Source organism: Sus scrofa, chromosome 14, assembly GCF_054392235.1.
Source record: "Sus scrofa isolate SSC_HxYL_T2T_F1_AM1 chromosome 14, Sscrofa_HxYL_maternal_Yorkshire_Landrace_v2.0, whole genome shotgun sequence".
Lineage (NCBI taxonomy): Eukaryota > Metazoa > Chordata > Mammalia > Artiodactyla > Suidae > Sus > Sus scrofa.
Genome location: NC_139396.1, coordinates 56679017 through 56706899, shown reverse-complemented (window position 1 = coordinate 56706899; position 27883 = coordinate 56679017). Strand labels below are relative to the sequence as shown.

Here is a 27883-nt window from a genome sequence, read left to right as displayed (position 1 = left end):
TAGACAGTGCTATAACGCATGTTGCAATTTGTAAATCGCTAGAATAAATTTCTAGCAATTAATATTGCTTTGTCAGAGGTTTGATGAATATTGACAAATAGCTCTCTAAAAAGGTTGCGTCAAAATTTACATTCTCTCTACAGTGGGTAAAAGTGCCTCCGATACTCTTTGAGCTAGAAACAGGGAGACAGGTTTTTAATTCAAATTGTTTCCATAATGACTCAATTTTATCACTAGTTAGTATTTTACTATTCTGACTATAGTCTAAGTACTTAGTCTTATTGCTGATTTACAGAACTCTTTCTCTTCCCATGGAATCAGGGGAGAGAGAGAAAAGTTTTGTTTTGATTTCTCTCCAATTTGCTGGCTCTTGACCCTGCTGGTAGTGGAGATAATCCTTGAGAAGGAACCAGTGGCTCCTCTGACAACAAACTTTTCTCCTAAGGAAGGAGGCCCTTTTCCACACAGCAGCATCATGAACTGGAAAAGAGCCAGGCTGTAGGTGCTTACCATGCTCCAGTCCCAGCCCTACCACCCACTGCCCTGTGTGACCTCAAACAGGTTGCTTAACCCTCTTTATCCCTAAGTTTCCTCATTAGTAAAAGGAAGTTCATGACAGTACCTACTTCATAGAATTGTTGGATTAAATGAGAACATGTGTGTAATCTTTAAGCATAGTGCCTGGCACTGGAAAGTTTACTTCCTGTTCTTTCTGCCACTCATAGTTTGAGTCTAGCCTGTGGCTGTGGTTTTTACATCTTGTTTCCACTATGTATAGTCATCTGTAAGGTCAAATCTCACCTATCTAGGTGTTCACTGGTTTTGCGTCCTGCATTCCAGGATGATATATTGATGATATATTCTTCAATCAAGAAGATAGCTAAAGCTATAGAAAATACATGTAGTTTGGAGTTCCCATTGTGGCTCAGTGGAAATGAACCCGACTAGCATCTGTGAGGACACAGGTTTGATCCCTGGCCTTGCTCAGTGGGTTAAGGATCTGGTGTTGCTGTGAGCTGTGGCATAGGCCAGCGGCTACAGCTCCGAATCGACCCCTAGCCTGGGAGCCTCCATATTCTGCAGGTGTGACCCTAAAAAATCAAAAAAAAAAAATACATGCAGTTTATTGTAATCTCACTGTGAGAAGGGACTCCTTCTGTGCTCAAGTTGGCCTGCTCTGCTGGAGCATGTTCAGCATAATTTAGCTGGAAAGTCTATGATGATATAACGCCTGTGTTTTGTCTTCCCAGGAAGTGGGGGGAAGGGACAGCAATTGGTTTCCTAAAGCAGTTTCCTTTCTCAGCCTTTGAAAACACTTTCTTTTCCATTTGTTGAGAGAAGAGAGACTATTTATTTGTTTTCTAATTTTTCACCCATTATACTTTCAAGTTTTGGTTATCTCATTTATTTCTTGAATTCTCAGTGTAGTGAGGTAATAGTTCTATTTAATACCAGCCTAGTTTAATTCTTTCTTTCTTTCTTTCTTTCTTTCTTTCTCTCTTTCTCTCTTTCTCTCTTTCTCTCTTTCTCTCTTTTTCTCTTTCTTTCTCTCTCTCTCTCTCTCTCTCTCTCTTTCTCTCTCTTGTTTTTTTAGGGCCACACCTGTGGCATATGGAGGTTCCCAGGCTAGTGCTCAAATCGGAGCTGCAGCCACCAGCCTCTGCTACAGCCACAGCAATACCAGATCCGAGCCACCTCTGCAACTTACACCACAGCTCACAGCAATGCTGGATCCTTAGCCCATTGAGCAAGGCTAAGGATTGAACCTGCATCCTCATGGATACTAATCAGATTCGTTTCCACTGAGCCATGAGGGGAATGCCTAAATTTTTCATATTTTTAATAAATTTTTCATCTGACAGATTCTATTTCTCTTTGACTTATCTCAATGGATCTGTCTACAATGATACAATTGTAATGGATATACTTGAGAAACCAGTTAAAGGGATAGCTCAGGAGTTCTCTTGTAGTGCAGCGGAAACAAATCTGAGTAGTATTCATGAGGACGCAGGTTCAATCCCTGGCCTTGCTCAGTGGGTTAAGGATCTGGTGTTGCCGTGAGCTGTGATGTAGATCAGAGACATGGCTTGGATCTGGAGTTGCTGTGGTTCTGGCATAGGCCAGCAGCTGTAGCTCCGACTAGACCCCTAGCCTGGGAACCTCCATATGCCATGGGTGAGGCCCTATAAAGCAAAACAAACAAAAAAGAAATAAAAGGGATAGCTCCACACAAAATTAGACTGGGAGCATCCTTTAGATATTGACATAAGTTGGTGCTTTTTTGGATGCCTCTCAAAATTTCCAACCCAATTAAAAAGCATTAATTATAAGAATTGGCTGATTCATACATTAATTTGATGAATATTCATTTTTAAAAATTTATAGTTCCCAATAACTTGTTAGTGGGTATTCTTCATTGGTGTTTTGAAATTAAGAGTGGAAATAAACTTGCCACAAGAATGTGTTTAATGCCTCTTTGAAATCTGACAGCAGTGTTTAGCTATCCAAATATTTTGTGAGTACACCACCAAGCCTTCAAACACTTGTGTGGGTGGATGGGTTGTTGTTACTAGTGCTGGTGGTAACTCTGAGGTGTTTTTCCAACATGAACACCACCCACTCGAATGTGTGGGAAGCCAAGTTTTGGCTATGAAACTTTTCTTATTTTTGCAGAGGCAGGGCTTTCTCTCTGACTGTGCTTAATGAATTTTCTGCTTCCTCAGAAAAGCCAATATTTCTATGTGAGTTTAAGCCTATGTCATGGGTGGCTCTGTAAGGTTTGAGGAGCATTTTGCCATCCATAATGTAGTGTCATAATTCTCAAAGTCTCATGCTCAGGCTCCGTGTCACTTTGCGTGTAAGTGTCACGCCTTTGGTTCTGTCAATCTCCAGCCTGGCAGCACATGTCCCAGCACATTTTATTAGGTTGGTGTGAGACTGTTAGCAGTAGTTTGCCTGGAGTAGCGTCCTTGTGGGGGTTTATGTCCGTGCCTCTGGCCTGTGTATCTAGATTTATACAGATGGATGGATTCAGATGAAGTCTTTATGAAAAGAGAGAGTGTGGTTTATCCTTGTTGGTACCTGCTATAGAACTAGAGGTTAGTTATAGTCTGTTATTGATCAGCTGTGATAAAAACAAAGTGAAGTCCAAATGTTGATTGAGAAATTTTAGTCAGGAACTGAAATGTCCCTGACCTGTAGAAGTATTCCAGCAGTGTTATTTTTGTTTAGTTGGGAAATATTCTTGTAGCCTGTGATGACCATAATAGCATTTTATAGGCACCATAGCTGCCTGAGCATCAGTAACAATGGTTCAGACTCACCCATTCACATACCTACTAGCGAACCTATCATGTTTTCATCACAGAGTGTTACAGAGCACCAGCCATGTTCCGGCATTAGGGCATTAAAACAGCATTAGGCACAGATTTCAGCAAACTGGTATTTGTCAAGTAACTTAGCCCTGTTAATAAACATAGTTTTCTACAGAAATGAAACCAAGTAACTTAGCAGAGACTTTTCTACTTAATCTTTTTTTAAATCTAGTTTAATGTTGGTGAATGAAATACATATTTTAAGATTTCCATGAAAATAAACATGCTTTTTTTAATAATGGCTTTTTTCCATTACAGCTGGTTTTTAGTGTTCAGTTAATTTTCTACTGTACAAGGTGACCCAGTCACACATACACGTTCCTTTTTCTCACATTATCATGCTCCATCATAAGTGACTAGAAATAGCTCCCAGTACTATACAGCAGGATCTCATTGCTTGTCCATTCCAGAGGCAATAATTTGCATCTATTAACCCCAAATTCCCAGTCCATCCCACTCCCTTCCCCTCCCCCTTGGCAACCACAAGTCTGTTCTCTGTGTCCATGATTTGCTTTTCTATGGAAAGGTTCATTTGTGTAGTATATTAAATTCCAGATATAAGTGATATCATATGGTATTTGTCTTTCTCTTTCTGACTTACTTCACTTAGTATGAGAGTCTCTAGTTCCATCCATGTTGCTCCAAATGGCATTATTTTGTTCTTTTTTATGGCTTTTTAATTCATTTATCTGTTGATGGACATTTAGGTTGTTTCCATGGAAACAACCTATTTAATCTTAGGGTTTGTGAATATAGCTGGTTTAGTCATTTCCAGCTCTGGTAGGAAGGGTCAGAGAAAGTGTTAGTACTCTGGCACATCTTGGTTTGCCTATGGTGCTGGGAATCCCAGACTCTTGATTTCAGAGGCCAGAATTAGAGACCACACCTAGGTTTGCTAGAATTTCCTTAAGTCAAATAAAGTTATAGAAAAAATGGCTGTTATCTTTTTTCACTCTTTCTTAAAAGAGCAGATCTTTAAACATATTTTGGGGGAAAAGTACAGAAGTATTTTTTGACTAGGTAGTACATTCACCTGATTCAGAAATCAAAAGATGCAACAAGGGAGGTGTGCAGTGGGATGGCTCCACAACTTTCAACCTGCCACCCAGTTTCTTTTCCTAGAGCCCAGTCAGTGTTGCCAGTTTCTTGAGCATCCTTCCAGAGATATTTTATGCATATGTAAGCAAATTATCCACACAGGCCCTCAGTCCCCTCTCTCTACAAATTGCAAATGGCGAAATACTATATTTTTGTCCTGTACCTTACTTTTTCATGCAACAAAATCTCTTGGAGATCATGTCATCATTTCTTATGACATGAACTTCCTGGGGGGTGTGTGTGTGTGTGACTTTATGTTATTGCACCTTGTAGTTGTACCTTAAGTCATCTGGCTACCCTGCCCTCTATTGATGGTTACTAGATTGGTTCCAGTCCTTTGCTGCTCTGAACAGCATTTGGTCCATATGAATGTATTTGTAAGATTAGTTCCTCAAAGTAAAGACTTGCTGGGCCTGAGGGGTCTGTGCCTTCATCATTTTAATAGATATTGCCCTCTTTAGAAGGTGTTCCTTAGAAAGGGATGGATGGCAGTGCATCCCATTCTCCTAGCAATTCCTTAACATCTTTTCTCTCATAGGCGTTATAGAAAGATGACAACAAAATGAGGCCAGAGGAATAAACAGAGATCCCCTGGTGTTGCCCTTCTTTTAAATTATTTTGTAGCTCTCTCCTTTGAGGATGACCTCATCTGGAATCACGTGGCTTCACATAGAATCCATGTAGTGGGACTGAAGCCCTATCAGACCACCATTAGGGTGGAAAGAACTACATCACGTGCTGATATATATGCCCCTTCTTGGCTTGTTTGCTACCATTCGAGGGAGAACCCTTGATTCTATAAAGACAGTAGGTTTACGTGCGTCTTTTTTTTTTTTTTTTTTTTTTTGTAAGAGGAGGGTTATTTTTTGGGCTGCTGTCTAACACCCACATTCCTTGATTGTTTAAGTGATTTAGTGATTTAAACTTCTTTTACCTGTGTAGTCATATCAAGCTGATCAATCCCTGGAGGCTGCTGGGGAGCTGAGGGTTTCTGAAATGAGTTGAGGAATCCATTGCTTTACTGTCATTTCTCTAATAGGACCTTCTTAGGGCCATGCTTATCACTGGGAGGAATGATTGGGCAGGAACTTGTTTGGCGCTTTTTCATCAATGTCTTGTTGGTCAAAGAGGTGTGTGGTAAGAAAGACTTCTTGAAGGCCTTTTACTTTTAGATGAAAATGGATTCTTGTTTTGACGTTGCATTTTCTTGGGTTCTTAGACTTCAGTGGCGTAAATGATCTTAAAGGTAGTCATTGCTAAGTTGCATGTGATGGTAAAAGAAAACAAATGTGATAGTAGTTACTCTGGCAGAGATCAGTGTCAACTCTGTTAATGTGGCTGTCTGTCTGTGCCCAAACACCTCTTTAAAATGTGTTTTTATGTTTCATTTCCTGAATCTTTCAAAAATACTTCCATCTATGAAAACATTTTTATGGTACCGTATCATCTTTATTAATTCTTTTGCTGCCTGAATAAATTTTGCTCTCAGAGGTGGAGGGTTAGAAGATAGAATTGCCTCATTTAAGAGCATTATGTCGCCCATGAGCTTCATGCCTCATAAAGGGAGAGACAGACCCACTTGCAGCTCTTAGCGTCATTCTGTATATGTAGACATACTTCCTAATTTAGTCCTGAAATACTTGGCATTCGGTGGCAGACTATATTAAGCAGCACATGGAGTGCATTCTAATGAGGGGGACATGAGTGAAGTCATCCAGAAGGCTGGGGAGTGCTTAACAAGGACGCTGGCTTGGTGCTACTGCCTCAGCTTACATCACGCTGGAAAATACTTGCTAATAATGTCTTTTAGGATAATCATTCCCTATACATGGTTGTAAAATGGCTCTTGACTGGTTACTTGCACTGTCACAAGTTGAAATACCCGCCTGGGAGAACCTTTGGAATCCAATGCAATGCTCTTGGATTCTGGCCCCATTCTCCCACACCTACACCAAAATATGAAATCCGTTGTTTCTTTTGTTCAAGGCCATTCCAGAGAAGAACTAAAAACTTCTTTTTAACAAGCAGGATGAATTATTTAAAATTTAAAGTTCACCAAGTAAATAAATGTCTCATTTCCTTTTCACTTTCCCATTAAACCTTTAACATTTTTCATATTTACTTACTTTTTTCTTGGAGAAGTTTAAGAAAATAGCAGTGGAGTTCCTATTGTGGCCGGTTAAGAACATGAGGATGTGGGTTTGATCCCTGGCCTCACTCAGTGGGTTAAGGATCCAGTATTGCTGCAAGCTGCTGTATAGGTTGCAGACATGGCTCAAATCTGGTGTGGCTGTGGTGTAGGCTTCAGCTGCAGCTCCAATTCAACCCCTAGCCTAGGAACTTCCATATGCTGCAGGTGCAGCCATAAAAAGAAAAAAAAAAGTAGTTCTTAGAGATCAGTTTTCTGGGTTATTGGTTGATGTGAATACCAAAAGGGTCCATTTTTGTTGCTTAGGTTGCTGTCATTGTTAATGACTACTTTCTGAACAGATACGCTGGATTTCTGACTGGTGCTGGAAACAGGGATGACTCAGATGTGACACCTGCTTCAGGGCTAGCCACCTTGTGGGCTTCAACGGCAGCTTAGCAATACAGAGGTGGTTTCCTTCATGTTCAGAGGGACATGAGGTCATAGGGAGACCTTCATGGTGGATTTTCTCAATTCCAAAGTAATGAAAAATTATACAGGTAAATACACAGATGAAAACTGGATAATAATAAATGTTTTATTATTAAAATATCATTAAAATAGTATCAATAATTGATTGTTAGTGTACTATTAATAGTGAATAATAATAGATGAAATTCTCCTCACATGTTGTGAAAACCCTGAAGTGGCTACATAGAGCCCTAGGACTCCACAAGACATGTATCTGACTTAGAGACCTTTGAAGACCAGGCCTGATAGTCTCTATAACCACGAAGGGTGATTCTGCAGAAAGCATTTCTTGGAACACTGCCACTGCTTGTAGAAGCTAAGAGTGCTTTAGAATCTCTAGAGATCCTGAACCACTCCTGGGAGGTAGTGATGAAATTACAGAAAGTGAATACAGGGAAAAGTATTTTCACCTAAGTTAAGTAGGGATAGAACCATTGGGGACTGAGAAAGGGTTTTGGAGTCAGACAAACCTTAGGCAAGTTGCTTACATGCTTCGGGTTTCCCATTTGGAAACGGAAGAATAACTGTGAAAACTAGGTAATGTGTTCATGGCTGGTGCTCAGGACTTACTAGGCTCCTCTTTCACCTCCCTATCCCCACTAGCTTTCAGGTCAGGTCAGAGTTCATCAGAAAAGCCCGGGCAAGGGGGAAGTCCAAGTAGGGTAACCGGGCAAGGGGGAAGAGGGAGTTTCCACCAGGGGGCCGGGAAGCAGCTTTGTGGTGACAGGCAGGCTGGAGCACAGGTGCTGTGGGCTAGTGTGGGAGCTGAGCTAAAGCCATACTTGCAGTCATAGCAGCCTTTGATCTTCACAGGATTCATTTTCCCGGGCTTTGTTTTGAAAGAATGCATTTAAAATAGGAAGGGATGGGTGAATTCAGCTTTTTGCAGAGTGAATGCACTGAGGTAATATGAACACTGATTCATTGATGTATAGTCACTTTGAGATGCGAAGCCTCATTGGAGAGGGCTGGCAGTGTGTCTTCAATATCTTTTGTCTTCACTTAAACTGGCATAGTTTTTGTATACCAATGACATTCATATCATTTTCTAATTTCTAAAAACATTGATCAATATTCCTGAAGCTCCGAGCAAGTTTATAAGACCATTCATTACATTGAAATATATGATGATCATTGCCTTTTTTCTCATTTGTTTTTTTAGTTAAGCTTAGAATTTTTTTAGGGCTTAATTTTTCTAATGGCTTTCCCAATTATTTGTGGTATTTCCATCCTGATTCACCATTCCATACTCATGGGCAAGCGTGAACTTGTAGGTGATCTTTGTGTTTATTTCACATTTTGAATATGTGCGGCTTTGACATCTTTGTGCCAGATGAGCAGCAACTAGGTTTGTTAGGGTTAAAAATCAGCTTGTTTTTCCATTAATGAGGATCAAGAAATGGAAATCTTTGCCCTTGCTCTACAACCAATAAAGTAACGCAGTAGAATAGGTTCTGGGATTTCCATGTGTATATATCCAGACAGTTGAGACAGATGGCATTGGTTTGGTAGAGGGTAGGAAAAGATAGCTTACAGAAAATGGCCAATGTGAGTTTGAATTTCAGAATATTTAAGACATCTTACTGTTTTCAAGTACATGTAGCAGCCTAAATTAGGCTAACAAAAATATTACAAAGTAGAGGGCTTTTACTTTTTATTCAATACATAGATGAATATGATTTATTAATTCACCCAGCACTTCAGTGTATAAGGCTCCGTGTTAGCGAGTGGGTTTATAATTAACTTATCAATTATTGAGTTGCAGATGAATTCTTCTAATGGATGCAAAGTTACTCTTTCCAGCATTCTCTCAGTGTGTTATTAATTTACAGAGTAAATCCGGTGTGGCAGATAAGCAGAGGAGAACCCCAGCTCAGTCCACATTTGAGCAATCATGTTCCACATTCAGGGACCAGAGAAGTTTACAGTGTGTCACAGTGAGGCCAGGAATCTTCTGACCTGCTATGGGCAGGGAGCAGCTCTGCCATGACGGGGGTTCTAGCTTTGGACCATCTCCTCTCCTTCTGCAGACTGTCTGCTGATGTGAGGCCGACTGCCTGGACCCAAACCGAATTCAGTACTCAGGCTTCTTCCCATCTTCCTAGGCTACGACTTCTGGCCCAGGCTCCGTTTGTTCCCTTGTGTGGCCTCTGTGCACTGTGGACTTTCCTTAGGATGTGACTGCTTATCTCATGTTCACAAAAATAATTCTTCCTCGGCCCCACTCCCTCATCTGCCCCTGCCTTTTCCCCACCTTTGGGCTCTTGTACCACCTGTCAGTGCCCCTTCTCATGGTCCCTTTCAGATTTTGTCAGAGCAGTGGCTGCATGCTGAGGACTGTGGCCCAGACCCTAGTGCCCAGCTTCTTCCTGGCCTTCAAGACCCTAGAGAGCCAGGCTCCCACTCTGCACCCCACTCCTCCAAGAGGAGCCTCTTGCCCAGGCAGGCCTGTGCAGTCCGGAATATGCCATGTTTACGCCTCACTCACAATAGCATTCCCTCTTCACCTCCAGTCTTTCCATGACCTTTAAGAAAAGGCCCATCCATGGTACCACTTCTCAGAAGAAGCCTCACCAGCTGTTACAGCTCCTCATGAACATCCCCCTTCCTTGAGGCTAACAGTACACAGGGTCTGCAGCCACATTACCGTGTTGTTACTGCCCAGCACTGTTTTTAACCAGGTTGACATCGGTTGGGAGGCAGCAAGTAAGCATTTAGAGCCAGTAACACTTCTTTAATGTTTGAGATTCTTTTTTGGCTTGGGAAGCAGTGTAGGTCTAGTGCAGGGGTTCTCAAATGCCAAGGAGATCAGAAAAACACAGATTTCAGAACTCTACCCCCAAGGCTTCTGATTCAGTGAGTCCGGGGAACCTGAGGATGTGCATGTCTAATGAGTGCCCAGTGCTGCTGCTTGCTACCAATGCTACTCTGGGGGACACACTTTAAGCACCCTGGGGTAGAGGTTTAAATAGCATGGCCTGGGAAACCCACCTACCCAGCTTGAATTCTGGTTCCAAAACTTCCTCAATGTGTAAATGATTTGACTTCCCTACACTCTGCTTCCGCATATATAAAGTGAATAAAATCATGATACCCACCTTATGGAATTATGGTGGGTCAGGTGAGAAAATGCATCATTGCAGTGTTTTACAATCTAAGAGAACACCATAGATATTAGACATTATTAATAACTGTTTCTGCCAGGACTCAGGACAAGGTTTGTGATATAGTAGCAAACACTGACCTAGGAATGAGATTACCTGGGCTCTGCCTAGCATCCTCAACTACTGTTGTTACCTGGGTGATTTGGGGCAAGTTATTTAAAATTATTTTAGGAGTTCCTGTCGTGGCTCAGCGGAAATGAATCTGACTAGTATCCATAAGGATGCAGGTTCGATCCTGGCCTTGCTCAGTGGGTTAAGGATCTGGCATTGTCGTGAGCTGTGGTGTAGGTCGCAGATGCGGCTTGGATCTGGCATTGCTGTTGCTGCAGTGTAGGCCATCCGGTACAGCTCAGATTCAACCCCAAGCCTGGGAGCCTCCATATATATATATATAATTTTAAGCCTCAGTTTCTTTATTCATAAAATGTGGATGGTAGTATTTGTCTTCCTTTGGTGTTTGTGAGAATCAAATGGAATGCTGTTCTGAAAGGATTTGTGTCAAAGAAATATTATGGTTATTATTAACAGCTGATATTTATAGTGTTCTTCAGGTGCAAACCGCTGCCGAATGTGTTTATGCCGACACTGTTGTGTACATGATGTCATGAAAGGTCGTTGTGCTCTCAAAAGTGTGAAGGAGACTGGGATGGACTGTGTGCCCTGCACCACGGCAATTTTTCATGCTCCTCTGTTGGCTGTCATTTCATGATCTGACTATATCCACCTTCTGCCTGTCTACCCACTTCTAAGCCCTTGTCCAGTCTAACTTGGGTTCTAATGAGAAGTTGCCAGGCCAGTCAAAAGAAAATTGATGCCCAAGCCATGTAATATCCTGTACTGCATGTACAGTGTTAAGTCTATAGGCTCACAGGTATCTTTACATTATCAGCATCTCACTTGCAATCTTCCCATTTAAAAAATAATGGCCAAGTTCTCTCTAATTTTGAAGAATTAATTGCTTAGTTTGCAGCCTCAGTTTTCCTCCCTATATAGCATAGATTTAATAATAACTTTCTTTCTCATGGGGACTGTGATTAGTTACATGTAGTTAGTATTTGTGAAGTGGCTTGAAACTATCCATGCTCTTTATTAAGAAGAGGCCTGTTGGGAGCTTGAAAGGAAGATGTGAGGATTTTCAGCTTTCAGTTACACATTTGCATAATAATTATAACCTCTTCATTGCACTAAATGTTCTGACAGTGAACATTTCCTGTTCATTTGATGTACCCCATTAACCCGTTCTTTGAAGTCATACCTCTCATCCTTCTAGCACTAGGACAGAGACTGTCTAAAGAGCCCTCTGAAGCAAAGCAGAGAGCCATGTTCTGCTCACTCCACAAAGTACACCTGCCTTCCTTTGTTGTTTCTAGCACCCATGGATGTGGGAGAGAGAGAGAGACTGGATCGTATTGGCCTGCATTTTCACCCGAGTGCACTCTTGCTCTCTGGGTTCTTTTCAGGCTTAGGTCACAATAGGTGTTGGTTTGGCCTCGCTCTGGTCCTTTGTAGACATCTGCCCACATCACAAAGCCCGCACGTTTGGCACAATCTGCGGTGATTGGCAGTGCCTTCCCAGGCAGAGTCCAGTCCTGGAACAGCGGGGGTTGCAGGTGCATTGGCACGTGGTGGTGGGGAGAGCACTCAGGCCTTGCCTACCCAGCGCCTGGTGATGCTCAGCAACACCGTCCCATCCCTGAAATATCTTGGCCTCATGGGCTTGTCACTCTAATTAAAACTTAAACATGAAAGCAGCCCAGGCTGCTTCTCCCTTTGTGCCACATTTGAGGGTGGACTGTGCCAGAAGCGTGTCATGGAAACTGTTGAGGAGCTGCTACGTTTCAGGGCTCTTTGCTTGTGTCAAGGGTCCCTTTCTTCAAGCTTTGCATCTTGCTGGTTATTGCTGCTAAGATACCTGAGAGGGAAGTTTTTGTTTGCCAATAGAAAGTCACCTTTGGGATGGTGCTGAAAGTCATTTTCCACATGTTCATAGATACGCTCTGTTACCAAGCCTCGTGTGCTGACTTATCTCTGGCAAGGACTTACAAAATAGTCTCTCTGGCTGATTGTCAAAAATTACATCATATCGGAGTAAACTGCTTTTAAATCAGACATCCATTATTCATGTATATTAACTGCTTTTTTATTTTTTTATTGGCTGTTTTGTGTATGATTTACTCCTTTCTCACTAGCTTGCCCGCCCTCCCCAATTCTTTCTCATCTTTTTTTTTTAATCTTAGCTCATCTGTGAATTTATAGAGGCTGTTCCTTAGTTTTGTATGTGAACATCGATATGCAGACCCTGCATTTTTTATAGTAAAATTTTTGACCACATTTTTGTGGGTCATATTTTTGTTGGGTGAGAATAGCAACTTGAGTTTTTTACATGAATAAATTTATTCAAAGACCAAGGGGTCTTTTCTTTTGTATCTTTTATTTTTTTAAGTGAGCATTCCTAGTCTTGTACTTTAAGACCTGTATCAAATGAAACTGTACCTCCCACTTATGAGCCAGCTAAATACATTGCTGTTGGTAGAAAGCAAATTGACTTAATGTGTTCATTTGTATGCATGGAGCATATCTTTAATGTAAGGCTGGTGTATCATTCACCTGTAATTGATACAGGCAGAAATGTGTAGCACTTATTCATTCTTTCATCAGATATATACTGAGTCCATACTACATGCCAAACACAGTATAGGTATTCAAGAAAGTATCTGTCCACTCCAGACTCTAACGCTGGAGGTCCCCCGTGCACCTGGCATCTTTGTGCCCCTAGTACATTATCCTGATTCCTGGCACTTGATTGGGATAATAAGGACTAGATATAGTTTGTTCTTTTAATCCCAAATCAGCACTGTTGTTGTGTAGTCAATATTTGTATAGTTTCATGCACATTTACCTGAATCTTTGCTCACTGTTCCTTCCAGCATTTTAGACCTTTTTTCCTGGACTAATTTTCAATCTTCCAAAAGTATATTCTTTAGTGAGGGTCTTTTAGCCGCAAGTGCTTTGTGCTCTTTGTATTTTTATTCAAAAACATCTTATTTCCTGCCCATTCTTGAAAGATGGCTTTTATCATTCCAAGTTGACAGCTATTTTCTCTCAGACCTTTGAAAGTGATTGGTTTTGACTTCCATTGATGCTAATGAAAAGTTGTTTAATTGTCACTTCCTTTAAAGACTCTCTTCTTTTGGCCGCTTTTAAGGTCTTTCCCCTTGTCTTTAATTTTCTGTGGTTTCACTTGTCTGTCCCTAGGTATGGATTTAGTATATATACGGATATATATAAATATGGATTTATTCTCTATGTTTGAGATTTCTTGTGTTTCCTTCCTTTCAGTTGCAGAAAGTTCTCTGCCATTGCCTTGTTGAAATTTCCCCTCCCTTGTTCTTTGTGTCTGTAACTCCGGTTAGATGTGTATTACACCAGCCTGTTCTCTGCACCACCACCACCCACCTCCGCCCCTCCACTCTTCCTCACCCATTCGTCTTTTTCATTATTGTCTCTGTGTTGCATCCCTGAATAATTTCTTCATCCTTGTCTTCCAGTTCACAAATTCTCTCTTGGACTCTAATTGCCTGTTGAACTCATACATTGATTTTTTTTTTTAACTTCTAGAAAATCCATTTGTCTTGTTTGTCAAAGCTACTTAATTTTGCTGCTTTTGACCCCTCACCCTCTTTTATTTCAGTAAACGTTTCCAGCATGCATGTTTTCCCTTATCCGATAAACATCTGATATTTTTGGAAGCCTAATTTCTCTGTTTTCTGTTTCTCACTTATGATGAATAGCTTTTCTGTCTTTGGAAAGAACTTTTTTTTATTTATGAGCTCATATTTGGCTGATCTTGATGTGTCGATCTCCTATGGGGGCTGGGTTGAGAGGGTCTTCCTCCTGAGAAGAGTCTACCAGGTACCAAGAAGCCTGTTAGCAACATGAAATATTACCAGGCCTGGAGTTTTTTGGCCTTACAGGTATTATAAACTCAAACTCCTAACCTGCGGGAGGGCAGACATGCAGTTGCAGGCCCTCGGCAAACATTTTCCATCCTGAGCTGAACTGAGACAGACAAGTTTCCAGCTAGGCTCTCTTTACCAGTGGATACATTTATGTTCCTACCTTGCTTTTTACTGAGTGTACATAGCTGTACAAGGGGCCCAGCTATAGGCAGACATCTAAGTTCTGGTTCCTCTTGGCACTGGCTGGAAACTGCCTCCTATTTTCCCAGTTTTCTAGGTTCCTGACACTGGCAGACATCCCCAGAACAGCCCCTGACGTGAGTGCTGCTTCCGTTTCTGGTTTTAGTACTCTTGTCTTTTTTGATTCCTTGGAATTTCTCTGATTTCTTAGAAGTTAAACAGAATGTATGCATGAATGTTTAAGAGACTGAATCTTGGAGTTCCTATTATGGCTCAGTGGTAACAAACCTGACTAGCATCCATGAGGATGCAGGTTACTGGGAGCTGTGGTGTAGGCTGGCAGCTGCAGCTCCGATTCAACCCCTAGCCTGGGAACTTCCATACACTGCAGATGCATCCCTAAAAAGATGACAAAAAAGAAAAAAAAAAGAAAGAAAGAAAACAAAAATGAGAGACTGAATCTTAACCAGCCACCTTCAGTGTTTTAAACAGGATGGTTTTCCAGACATTCTAGTGTGCTGGGTTGTCAGAAATGGCACCTTAGGCCTGGATAGTTTGGGAGTTCTAGAATCTGGATATTGTGAAGAGAGATCTGTAGAACCTTTTATTTTGAATACAGTGAAGTGTTTCCTTTGTCACACTAGCAGCAAGTTAAACATCCAGAAATTGAGGGGTATGTCAAGCAGAAAAAAAGGACTGAGTATTATATACTAGACTGTGGTAAGTTCTGGGTTTGCCTGATAATCCTATACCAATCAGTCGACCTACAAGCACTTACTGAGTACCCGGCACTTGCTAGGCCCTTAGTGCTCTGGGTATGAATGATAGGATTTCTGCCCCGAGAAATTTATAGTCTAAGTCTAGGATAGTGTTTTAAAACACATGGCTTGGTGCTTGGTAACAGAGCCTCAGCTGGCCTGCTCAAATCACAGTCTCTTCAGTTACCCTCCTACCCTCCAGTGTTTGAGAACCAAATGTCTGGGGAAAAGTCAGAGGAAGGGAATGCACAGTTCAACAGGGCACCTTGGGGACGCCAGATGGGGTGCATAGACAGTAAATACCTTCAGCACCAACAAGAGGGAATAAAGCCTGCTATGGGCACAAAGAGAGCACAAAATCAGCTTAATTGGAGAGAACATGAGAACTATTGTATTTCTAGAATTTGTCTTCTTATCGTGACTTTACCCCTCAGAAGAGCAAACTATATGCAGTAGTGATGGAGGTGGGTTGTTAGAGGTCTGAAAAGAAAGTTAGGTAGACTTTGTCACATCTCTAAGAATTTCAATCAAATCTTTCTCCCCATGGCTTTTATCTTACACTTTGCTTCAGTCCAGCACAGTATCTCCTAACCTTTTCTCTTTGTTGCTTCCTTTTTTAAAGATGGTGGTAGACAAATTACCTTTAATTCACAAACCCTTTTTAAAAGCTATAGTCATGTAAGGATGCCTTCTGACCACTCCTCTCCCCTTTGGAAAGGTAGTGCCTAGGGAGCCTGCTGCTCAGGTTGATGGTGGTGGTGGTATAAAAATTCTAGAAAGTTCCAAAAAGCAAAACTTGTAAGCACATCAGCAACTATTTACATAGCATTTATATTGTATTAGGTACTGCAAGTAATGTAGAAATTATATAAAGTATAGGGAAAGGTGTATGTTATATAAAAATACTACACCATTTTATATAAGGGACTTGAGCATCTGCAGATCTTGGTATCTGAGGGGCTGGAACCAACCCCCTCGGATAACCCAGGGACAACTGTACACACTAAACTGTTAAAAGTAGTTATTTCTGATATGGATATACAGAAGATTATATAACAACTTTTTTAATGTAATTTTATTATGTTAGCACTTGTTAGAGGATATATTATGTTTGAAATCAGAAAAAAAACGGATTTTTTAAGAAATTGCAGAGAAATCTGAATAATTGACAAAATTGAAAGTTAAAATTCTAAGACCAGGACTTGTGAAAATACTTTAAGATCTCTGAGAAGGAAAAAACAGAAAATTCTTGTTAAACAATGCTTGCTGGCACCAGGTTCCCGTAGGTCTGCATGGAAGCCAAAGAGAAAGGAAGACCCCGCAGTGCCCTGAACTGCCCACTGCACCTCCTGCAGTTATCTTTGCAAATATATACCATGGTTCAGTCATTCTAGATAATTGTTAAAGAAACCTCTAACTCCTATAAAAATTTGTTCTGTAATCACTATTTGAGCCCTTTTGTAATATACACTTGGTGCTTAAAAGAAAACCCCCAGCAACATCTATCGATTTGGTGGTCACAGTACTGCAGAACATTTTCTCCAAGATTGTAGCTACAGGTCGCTTTTTCCTTCTTTCCAGGGTATCCATACACCTCTGAAAGTGAGTCAAGTGGCCATGTTGAGACTCACCCAACCAGGGCAATAAAGAGAAAAATTAGTCTAATGCATGGTCTTAACAGGAGGGAGAGTGTGAGCATGAATAATTAATCTCACTAGTCTGTGGCAATCAGATAAAATGAAGTCCCATTTGCTCAACCTTATTAAAAGAGAGAGAGTGCGGGAGTGAGAGGGAGATGGTAAAGGTCGTTAAGGGACTCGTAACGTGGGAAGAACCGCCTCTGAGATGGGTAATGTGTTTTCTAATCTCTGCGGTCTTTAACTAAACGTAATGGTCAAGGTACTCTTCGGATAGTTCTGATTCATTGAATTATTAAACATTTTAGAAAGTACTTGACTCCTGACTACCAACTTAGTAGTCTTTATGATGAAATTTGCAGTCTTTCTGGAGAGGGATTCTATCCCACTGTATCATTCAGAACTGATCTATCCTCTTATCAAAAAAACTTTCAGAAAAAGTAAAGACATGCAAATAGACTCAATATCAGATTTTAATCCTTGTATTTATCATAGTCATTTCTTCCTGCTGTAGACTTTGAAGTATCTTAAAAACAAGAAGAGGAGTTCCCGTCATGGCTCAGTGGTTAACAAATCCGACTAGGAACCATGAGGCTGTGGGTTCGATCTCTGGCCTCGATCAGTGGGTTAAGGATCCGGCATTGCCCTGAGCTGTGGTGTAGGTCGCAGATGAGGCTCAGATCCAGTGTTGCTATGGCTGTGGCATAGGCCGGCAGCTACAGCTCCAATTAGACCCCTAGCCTGGGAACCTCCATGTGCCGAGGGAACGGCCCTAGAAAAGGCAAAAAAGACAAAATAAATAAATAAATAAAAACAAGAGAGTGTGTCCAAGAACCCTATTGAAAGCTCTGTAATAGTATATAAGTGCCGAATATTACTTTTAGAATAGATCATGAGATTGCTGGTTCTATTTTTTTCTCCCTCCAGGAAGTGATTTTTATATAGTTTTTTGTTATTCACTGTAGATAGATTTGATTTATTTCTGCGTTCTTACTTGAAAAAAATAACCTTATTTTGAATATTTTACAATTGTCAAGATTTTCTCAGAAACTTTTTTCTTTCTTTTTTTTAATCTTTTTAGGGCCGTACTTGTGGGATATGGAGCTTCCCCGGCTAGGAGTCAAATTGGAGCTGTAGCCAGTGGCCTTCACCACAGCCACAGCAATGCAGGATCTGACCTGTGTCTGCGACCTACATCACAGCTCACGGCAACGCCGGATCCTTAATCCACTTAGCGAAGCCAGGGATCAAACCTGTGTCCTTATGGATGCTAGTCAGATATGTTTCTGCTGAGCCACAAAAGGAACTCCAGAAACTTTTATTTTCAACTGCACAAAAATAAAAATATTATCTTGTTCTCTATAGTCTTTATGGATTAAGAAGGCATTTTAGGAGTTCCCACTGTGGTGCAGTGGGTTAATAATCTGGCTTCTCTGGCGTTGCTAGTTCAATCCCTGGCTGCCACTGTGGTTAGGTTGCAGATGCACATCAGATTTGATCCCTGGCCCAGGAGCTTCCACATGCTGTTGGTACAGCTGAAAAAGGAGAAAGGAAAAAAGAGAAGCCATTTTAATTTTGAAATTGCCTCCTTCCCTTTCAAATGCTATTAGCAATAGTTAATATTATTATAGTGTTTTGACTGTTAGGAATTTCCAGAGATTCACTTGTTAGAAATGTGTGACAGTGGAGATCAGTGATTTTCAAGGTGGACTCAATTTATTAACCTCTCAATACTAAAATAATAATCTGTATACTGATAATTGATTAGTGTATAGGTTAACAAAAAATAGCACATCAGGAGTTTCCATTGTGGCTCAGAAGGTTAAGAACCCAGCTAGTATCAGTGAGGATTTGGGTTTGAACCCTGGCCTCACTCAGTGGGGTTAAGGATCTGGTGTTGCCGTAAGCTGTGGTGTAGGTTGCAGGCCTGGCTTGGATTCTGCATTGCTGTGGCTTTGGTGTAGGCCGGCAGCTGCAGCTCCAATTCAACCCCTAGCCTGGGAACTTCCATATGCCACACCTGTGGCCCTAAAAAGCACACACACACACAAAAAGCACATCATTTGCATGTGTGTGCTAAGTGAGCAGTATCTCTCTACAAAATATTAACATTAAAACTTTTGAGTTTAGTGATTAATTGTAACCACATAATCAACAGAATACAGTGTATGCTAACAAGTGTGTGCGTGGAAATGAGGAGGCTTTTGAACAATGAATTTTGGGGTAAAGACTGCATATTCAGTATTTAAAACAGTTACCCAAAGCAGGTACTTTTCTTGGGGAGGGGGGCGGATACACCTGTGACACATGGAAGTTCCCAGGCTAGGGGTCGAGTCAGAGCTGCAACTGCCAGCCACAGCCACAGCCACACCAGATCCAAGGCATGTCTGCGACCTATATCGAAGCTCATCCTTAACCCACTGAGAGAGGCCAGGGATTTAACCCATTAGTAACCTCATGGATACTAATCAGATTCGTTACCGCTGAGCCACAAGGGGAACTCCACAGTGCTTAATGTTAATCAAATTTAATTACTAAGATTTTTTTTTAAGTAAAAGACTTTAATCTTCAGAAAGATTTCTTATGAATCAAACTTTTTTTTTTTCTTTTTCTGGAGAGTAGGCAGTGTTCACATATGATGAATACATTGTCTGTAAATCAAGGATACTTTCTTATTTGCCACCATACCTTATGGAAAAGAGCTTCCTATAATTAGCAAGCAGAAAGTGACTGAAGAGAGAAATGTTTGGGAATATCAGTTATATATACCTCAATTGAAATTTTTTTAATGTTTGGGAATAAGACTTTGTGGTTTGGTTTGTAATTTAAGAGAATCATCCAGTGAGTGGTTAACTGTGCAAGCTTCATCTACCTGAGTAGTTACATTGTTCTTTCTTTTACCTTCTATGGTTTAAATTCAGAGGAAAAAGAACCCATGCAGGCTCCTCTGCAAGTTTCTTGACCTCTTGTTAGCCTCTCCCATTAACTGCAAATCAGAAGCTGTCAGTGACCTTTAGTTTCCATGCTTCTTTTTCTGTTAGGAAATTGGGATACCTAACTTCCCATTTGGCATTTTTTTGTGTGTGTCCTATGAGTTTGTTTGCACTTGGCCTGAAGAATTCTTTGGATTTTCTTTTCTTTTGCATTTCCCTTCATCATTCTAATAGTCACCTCCCTATACTGTCTTTACTTGGAAGGGATTGGGAAATGGAGCAGCAGATTATCTCCTCTAACGGGAGCTGGTGGTAGGGAGCATGTCGGGGCAAAGGGGGAAAGTGTGTGTGCAGGCCTGCTGCACCTAACGCACACCCACCTGTTCTTCCTCCTCCCCCAGATCATGCTGTATAGCCTGGAAGCAGAACGCTGCCTCGCGAAGCTGGGCAACTCGCTTGGCCACTTCACCTGTGTCAACCTCCGGGACAGTCCTCCCAATCTCATGGTCAGTGGCAACATGGACAGGAGGTACGTCTAAGTAAAGAGTTGCCTCTTGTGGCCTCAGGCAGCTTCTGTGGAGGCCTGGCCACTCGGCCTGCACTGAGCTTGCTGATTTCCTCCAAGGCTTACCCTCCTCCCTTCTCACTCATAGCTCTGCCCACCTGAGTTCAGCCCCGGTCCCAGATACCATCCGTGTGAACTTGGAGAACAGAGTCTTGTATTAGGTAATAGTTGGATGGAGCTCCATCTCTGCCTCATTTCTGAAACACCATGGGAAGTTTGTCTTTAGGCCATTTGGTGGACGCAGTTGGTGGAAGGTCCAGTGAGACCACTTGGAGTCTTTTGTCCCCCTGCTGTAAAATTTGTTTGGCATTTAAAAGCTCACTTTCTAATATTAAAAACAATAACCTAAGGGATGAATCATGTTCAACAAAATAGGGTTGCCTGCCAAGTGATGTCAAGGGTGTATTTCAGAACACTATGGTGTCCCTCTGGTGATGGGGAAAAAGAGACTTCATGCGAACAGATTCCAGTTTCTATTTAGCTGATTAGCAGTCTTCCCTTTAACGGATTGGCTTAGGGAGTCGGATTTCCCCGGTACAAAGTCCAGTGCCAGCTCCAGCCGCTCCAGGACCCATCAGCGTGAAAGGATTAAAGTGTTTGAAAAGACCGAGTCCAAATTTTAGGGTTGTTTTCCTTTCTGTCCCCTTTCTTCCTCGCCTTTTCTTCTTTTTTTAAAAATTTTTGGCTGGGTATCTGCTCCGTCTGATCCAGTGCCCTGATGAGAGGTAACAGGGCAAGAGGCCAGGTTCAGCCGGCGCCCCCTCCCTGGGGGCTGGCCCCGGGCTGCAGGTGGCGGACTGCTCGCTCAGTGGGGGTATCAGATCGTGAGGCAGGTACTCTGTGCCAAATCCCAGACCTCTGTCACACCGGTGCAGCAGCTTGCAAAAATAATTATTTTATCAAATATTATTTTCAACTTCTGACTTTCACTACTACCCTCCTCCCACAGAGCAAAAGATAATGTGAGTATGCGCGACTGAAAGAAAATATTCCAGCTTTTTTTCCTTGAGGCTTCCTAAAACAGCTGACACTTCTCATGTTTGAGAATTGAACTCCTCAGTCTGTGTCCAGGCACTTTTGCTCTAAAACAACAACAAAAAAACCTAGGCTTGATAAGTGGCCCCACTTGTGGCAGAGCAAACAAAACATATCAGTTTGTAGATTTATTCTCCCATAGTTGTTTCAACTGAGTTATACAAAGGCTCCAAGCTTTTCTGATAGGATCTCCCCACAGCGACCTAGCAGTGACTCGCTTTCCAGGAGAGCAAATGCAGAGGGCTCTGTGGGGCATCCAGATGGAAGGGATTGGGATTGTAGGTTATGCTTCAGACTCTGTTGACAGCCTGAGCATTTAGGTGTTCAACTCCTGCTAGGCTCACAGGAAACCAAAATTGTCTTCCAGAGAAGAGACCTCTGCTTTCTGCATAACTTAGCCTAATTAGTGCTAGAAGAACAGTTAAAGCCAGACCGTCATGACCATAGTCAGCTGCACATCTGCCATTAGTGAGGAGACGGGTGCATACTCAGTAAAGCTGATGTTTCCTCCGGAGGAGGGCTGTCTTAACGGTGTACCTATGGCCAAAAGAGAAGCCCCGTGCTCTCTGGTCATTTTAAAGGTCAAATCTGACCATGTTAAATCCATTTTATTCACAAACAGTGTCATGGGTTTTTTCTGTTGTTGTTGTTGTTTGTTTGTTTTTAAGCCTTTGTCTTTATGGATGAAAAGAATAGACTCAGGACTTGGCATTGGGGAGGGGGCTGTCCAAAGTGGCTTTTAATCAGGGCCACTTCTAATCTGTGTGCCAGCTGTTTGAACACTGCTGGTACCTCAGAGGCTCGCCATCATATATAATATTGTTCTTTATGAATCATATTTATAGTGTTAGCAATATGAATTTGAAACACGGGTAAAATATTGTACATCTGGAAAAAAGGAAGGATTAAGGACTCTAGACTTTTAAACGTAGTAGAGGCATGTTTGCTACACTTAAGGTTTTGTTCCAAAGGCTAATAGCTATGAGCAGGATCTCATTAGAGGTGCACATCCAGGCTTGTAGATCTTATGTTTTATTTCAAAAGTGAGGGTAAGGGAACAGACACAAAGAGAGCTATGTCCTTAATGATGGATACAATTTAAAAACCCTGGAACCTACCTTTTTAATTTAAAAACTGAATGAGAATGAAAAGGTACATAAGACTGTCCAAGGTTAAGACAAGAATGATGTTTCATTAAAGTAAAAAATTGAACTTGACTAAGTTTGCAAGCATGGATGGAATTTTATAAGAGTTGTTTTGGGTCGAGGTGTATAATAGGCTGAAATGAAAAATGAAAAAATAGTTCACCTAGGTTGTCACTAGAAGTTCATTAGAGTTGGATAAAGATTAAGAGAATGAGTAGGGTGGCAACTGAATTATTGTTAGATTGTACTTTTCCCATGCTTGGAAGGAAAGGTTATGAGGTGGGTTCATGGCGGGGGAGGCTTTGCACAAGAGTTTTAACACTAAAAGTCAGTGAGGTTTTCTTAAAGCGTATTTTGTCTTTTCTGGCTAAGCCAAGAAGAAAGAGTAGTAAGTAACATCACAGGAGGATGGCGAGTATCAAGTGTCAGGACCAGATCCCACAGAGTGTCTGTCAAGTGCTCAGAGAGGGCTTAACTCTCTGTGTTTTGCATTTATTCTAAGAGGCACTTTTTTTCCTACATTTTCACACCTATGAAATCAAGATGTGTCTTTTACAGTAACATCTGAAAAATAATTGGCAGCATTTTAAAATATTACATAAAGTAGTGGTGCTTCTTACATTCAGTGGTGTTTTCAGTGAAATAAAAGTGTGCATTTGTTCAGTGAAGGGAAAAATAAATCCATAGCTTAGAACATTTATGAGAAACTTGAATGGGTTACCAAAATAAAGTCTGCAGGAACCACCATGGTGGTTTTGGTTCATTGTTTTTAATTTAACCTTCATTTGGGGCTCACTAAACATTTAGAATCTGTACATTTATGTCTTCCACCAAATTTGAAGAAGTTTTTGGCCATTATTTCTTCAGATATTTTTTCCTTGCTGATCCCTTTCCCCTCTCTTTCTGGAATTCCAGTGATGTGAATGACAGGCCTTTTGATGTTATGCCACGGGTCACTGAAGCTCTATTCGCTTTCTTCTCTAAACTTTATGTTCTTCAAATTGCAAGTATTTGTTGATTTAACTTTGGGTTCACTAGCTCTTTTCTCTGTCATCTCCATTCTGCTATTGAGTCTATCTAGTGAATTTTTTACTTCAGATTTTGTACTTTTTGGTTCTGAGTTTCCCTTCAGCTCTTTTTCATTGTTTCCTTTTCTCTGCTCAGAATTTCATTCTTATCATTGTACTTTCCTTCATGAAATACAGTTACAATAGCTGCTTTAAAATCATTGATCATTCCTAAAATATGGGTTAGAGTTGACATTGTTTTTTCCTTTGAGAATGGGTCACATTTTCCTGTTTTTTGTTTGTTTTTGCAAGGGGGGAGGGTCAAGTAATTTGGATGTATCCTGGATATTTTGTGGCCCCTTTTGGATCCTGTTATATAATCCTCTGGAGAACGATGAGTTTTTGTTTTTGTTTTAAACAGGCAGTCCCCCTGGTTAGGTTCAGATTGCAAGTTGTGTCTTGCTTTCCATGGGTGGTGATTCCAGTGTCACTTCAGTTTCCAAAATCTTTGCTGTGCTTCTCTGGCTCTGTCCTGCCCATGTGCCACCAGGGACATGTCTGAAATGGCAGTGGTCTTCACTACACTGCTTTGGATCTGCCAGAACTGTGCCCCCACCCCCATGAGCAGGGTCCTCACCTCCAGATTCCTCCTCTCTTCACCCCTATGCTTTCTAGCTTTCAGGGGCCTTTTCTCCTTGAGGCTCTGACTAGAAGATGGGGTTTCTCTCAGAGTTTTTACATGCCAGCATCACTACCACCATGCAGCTCTGTGATTAGGGACTACCTTTGGGCAAAGCCACAGAGAAAAGAGAAGGGGGACCCACCCCCCCCCCAAAGACCCGACAACCACATTCTTTGGACCTCCAGGGCCCCTTTCCTTGGTTCTTGGTTCTTGAAAAAGAGGGTGTTTGTATTGTAGTTCTGGCTCCTGCATCACCACGCAGCCCTGCTAGTAGAGCACACACTCAGGGTAAGGCCATGTGAGAAAAAATCCTTTATACATATGGCTACTTCCTCCACAATCTACCATATTGAGTTAATTCTCCAGAGTCCTTGGGTATTTGCTTTTTGTGTTTGGTCCAGAGGTTTTGGTCATAGTCAGCAGAAGACAGAGGCAGTAATGGCTTACTCCATCTTGGCTAGAATCAAACTCCTACTTTCTTTAAATAATTTAAATAATAAACTCTCTAGTTGGCAGCAGAGGGCTGTATTAAGTGAGGTCCCTTCCCATTCTGTTCTCAGTCTTCTCATCTGGCATCTGCTCATTCCTCTCTAATGAATGAAATCAGGGATTGGAATAGAGAAGCTTATCTGTACTCTGCTGGGGAGAATCAAAATAAGAGTTGGTGGTGAGGGCATTTGTTAGGTTGTTAGTGGGTTGCCAAGGCAACATTCACTGAACCAACAAATCCTACTGCTCCCCCCCTCCCCTGGAATCTTAAGTTGATTTTTTTAAATTTTAGTTTTATTGAGATAGAATTCACATACTTACAATTCATCAATTTAAATAATACAGTTCAGTGTAGCATTGACAAGGTTATGCGACCATCGCCAAATCAGGTTTAGAACATTTTCAAATAAAACCTTGTACCCATTAGCAATCACTCTCCATGTCCCCCCAACACCTGCAGCTCTAGGCAGCTTCCTGCCTCTGTGGGTCTGTCTGTTCTGGACATTTCATATAAATGTGACCTTTTAGTGACTAGATTCTTCCACTTAGCATGTTTCCAAGATAAACCTGTGTTGTAGCTCAGATCACTACTTAATTCCTTTTTACGGCCAAATTATATTCCATTATATGAGTATACCACATTTATTTATTCATCAGTTAACATTTGGATTGTTGCCACTTTTTGGTTATTATGAGTAATGCTGCTCTTACCATTCAACTACAAATTTTTGTGCAGATCTATGTTTTCACTTCTCCTGGATAGATAGTTAGGAGTGGAATTGGTGGCTTGTATGACTAACTATTTGAGGTACTGCCAGATTATTTTTCAAAGTGCCTGTACCATCTTACATTTCTGCTAGCAGTGTATGAGGGTTCCAGTTTCTCCACATCCTCACCAGTACTTGCTACTGTCTCTGATAACAGCTGTCCTAAGGGTTTGATGTTGAACATCCTTTCATATGCCTTTTGGCCTCTTTGTCTATTCAGACCCTTGACCCATTTTTTAATTAGGTTGTCTTTTTATTTATTTAGTTATAAGAATTCTTTATGCAGTCCAGATTCCAATTCCTTATTGGATATGATATGTAAATTTTTTTCCCATTCCATGGGTTGTCTTTTTATTCTCTCGATGATGTTTTTTTTGGAGCACAAATGTTTTTAATTTTGGTGAAGTTTGATTTATCCATTTTTTCTTTGTCACTTGTGCTATTGTTATCATGTTGAAGAAGCTGTTTCCTAGCCTAAAGTCACAAAGATTTATTTCTGTGTTTACTTAAAAGAGTTTTTATGATTTTTGGCTCCCACATTGAGGTCTGCATTGCGTTTGGAGTTAATTTTTGCATATGGATATCCATTTGTCCCAGCATCATCTGTTGAAAAGACTGTTCTTTCCCCATTGAATTGTCTTGGCACCACTGTTGAAAATCAATTGACCATAAAAATAGAGGGGTTATTTTAGGTATACTCATCTGATTAAAATTTATTAAAAGATATTAAAGTAAGCTGTTTCCATGTTTCCAATGTACCTGGTTAGTTTGGTGTTACATACTACATCATCATCATCTTCTTCCTCCACAGGTAGTATCTTGGGCTTGCTTGTAAGGATTGCACAATGTTTGGTCAAGCAGGGCTCTTTAAGACCATCTAATGCTGACCCAGCTATGGAGACAGGTCCAGAAGGATGGGGTGACCAGTCCATGAGGCTTATTATTTTTTATGGGCAAAATATGAAGAATTTTAAAACTTTAGAGATAAAGCTTTAAAATACGGAGAGCTCTAAGCATAGGCTAGCTGGATGAAAGTGGGCAGTTTTACCTGAAAATACATGGTTTTCTAGTTGCTCTTTAAAATGAATTATTCACCAAAGGCTATCATTGGTGCTATATAGAAATCCAGATACAGCTATTGATTTTGGCATATATGATTACATTTAAAATCCTCTTTAATAGCCCAGGTTTGAAGAGGCAAAACAGAATCATGTTATTGATTTCTTAGGGAAAAAAATATGTTTTCTTGATTAATTTGGTCATTAAAAAAAAAAAAAAGAGCCTGTGTTTTAATGCCATCTTGCTTGTTCCCTTTATTTTCTGGATAGAAATATAGCTGGAGGTCAGGTCGTCCTTAATGAAACTGCCAAGCCAGAATCTGAGTAGGCTTCATCTTTGCCATCAAATACAGTTTGCTTTATTACTACATGAGACTATTTAATCCAAACCAATAGGAAGCAGCCCTGAATTGTGACCCCCAATTAAAGAGTCTTGGAGCTTACTTCTTGCCCTGACAAATAGAAAGTTGTGGTGTGCTTCTGGTGCGGCTGCCTGCTGCTAGAGAGAAAGTGAGTGGGGCGTAAATGTTACATTTGCTCCATCTGCAAGTGTTATCATAAGTCATTCAAAGCTCTTAGCATAGGACCAACCAGAGCGTGCTTCCCTCTCGGTTCCAGCACGTTTTCCTGCCCATCAGATGGATGCTCCTCTGTTGGAGTCTTTGGAAGGTTCTGGTGTCTTTTGTTTTAATTGGCGGGCTAGAGCTGACTCCTATGGTGTGATTTTCATTAGAGAGGGGCTGGAGAGAAGGGAGTGTTGGAACAGCCCTCCAAACCCAAGCATGAATATTAAACGTAATGCAATTACAGCTTTCAGACCAATTATTTTTTTCTTTTCAACGGGCAAAGTTGATGAAATACACACTAGATAGGGATTCACAATATCTGCCATTGGCTTCTTTTTGTCTCTAGAATCAGGTGTCTTTGCAAGTTTGTGCCCGTTTGCTGTGCTACGTGTTTCCCTGAGTCGGGTATTTGATTTGAGCGCTGAGGGTACAGGCTCTGCCAAGGTCCGCTGCTGTCCAGGTTGGGGCCGCGCTGTCAGATGTGCGAGGCAGACACGCATTTCTTAATGTGAACTCAAATGGTTTGTGTGGACTTCACACCCCTCGTGCTGTTTGCTATCTCTCTGTCAACCAGAAACCAGAGTGATGCCTCTCTAAGGAGATGCTTTTCTTTTTTCCCTGTGGGGAGAAGTTCATGTATGCTTTGGCCCATTTTTGTTTTCCTTAGTGATATAAAATACACCATTGCTATATCTTTCGGTGTATTCGTGTATTTTGTTTGGAGCCATCCATGCTGGTATCTAAATACAATAGGAAAACAGATGGCAAACTTTGAACTTCTGGACCAAATTTGTGTTTGCTTTTGTC

General features: G+C 41.1%; 1 protein-coding gene across 1 annotated transcript in view; it reads left to right on the top strand.

Annotated features, from left to right (window-relative positions):
* FBXW8 (F-box and WD repeat domain containing 8) overlaps nt 1-27883 on the top strand; it is a 132013-nt gene that overhangs the window by 95234 nt on the left and 8896 nt on the right. The window contains 1 exon segment of the mRNA XM_084994201.1: nt 20164-20291. Within this exon segment, the coding sequence (XP_084850327.1) occupies nt 20164-20291 (128 nt within the window).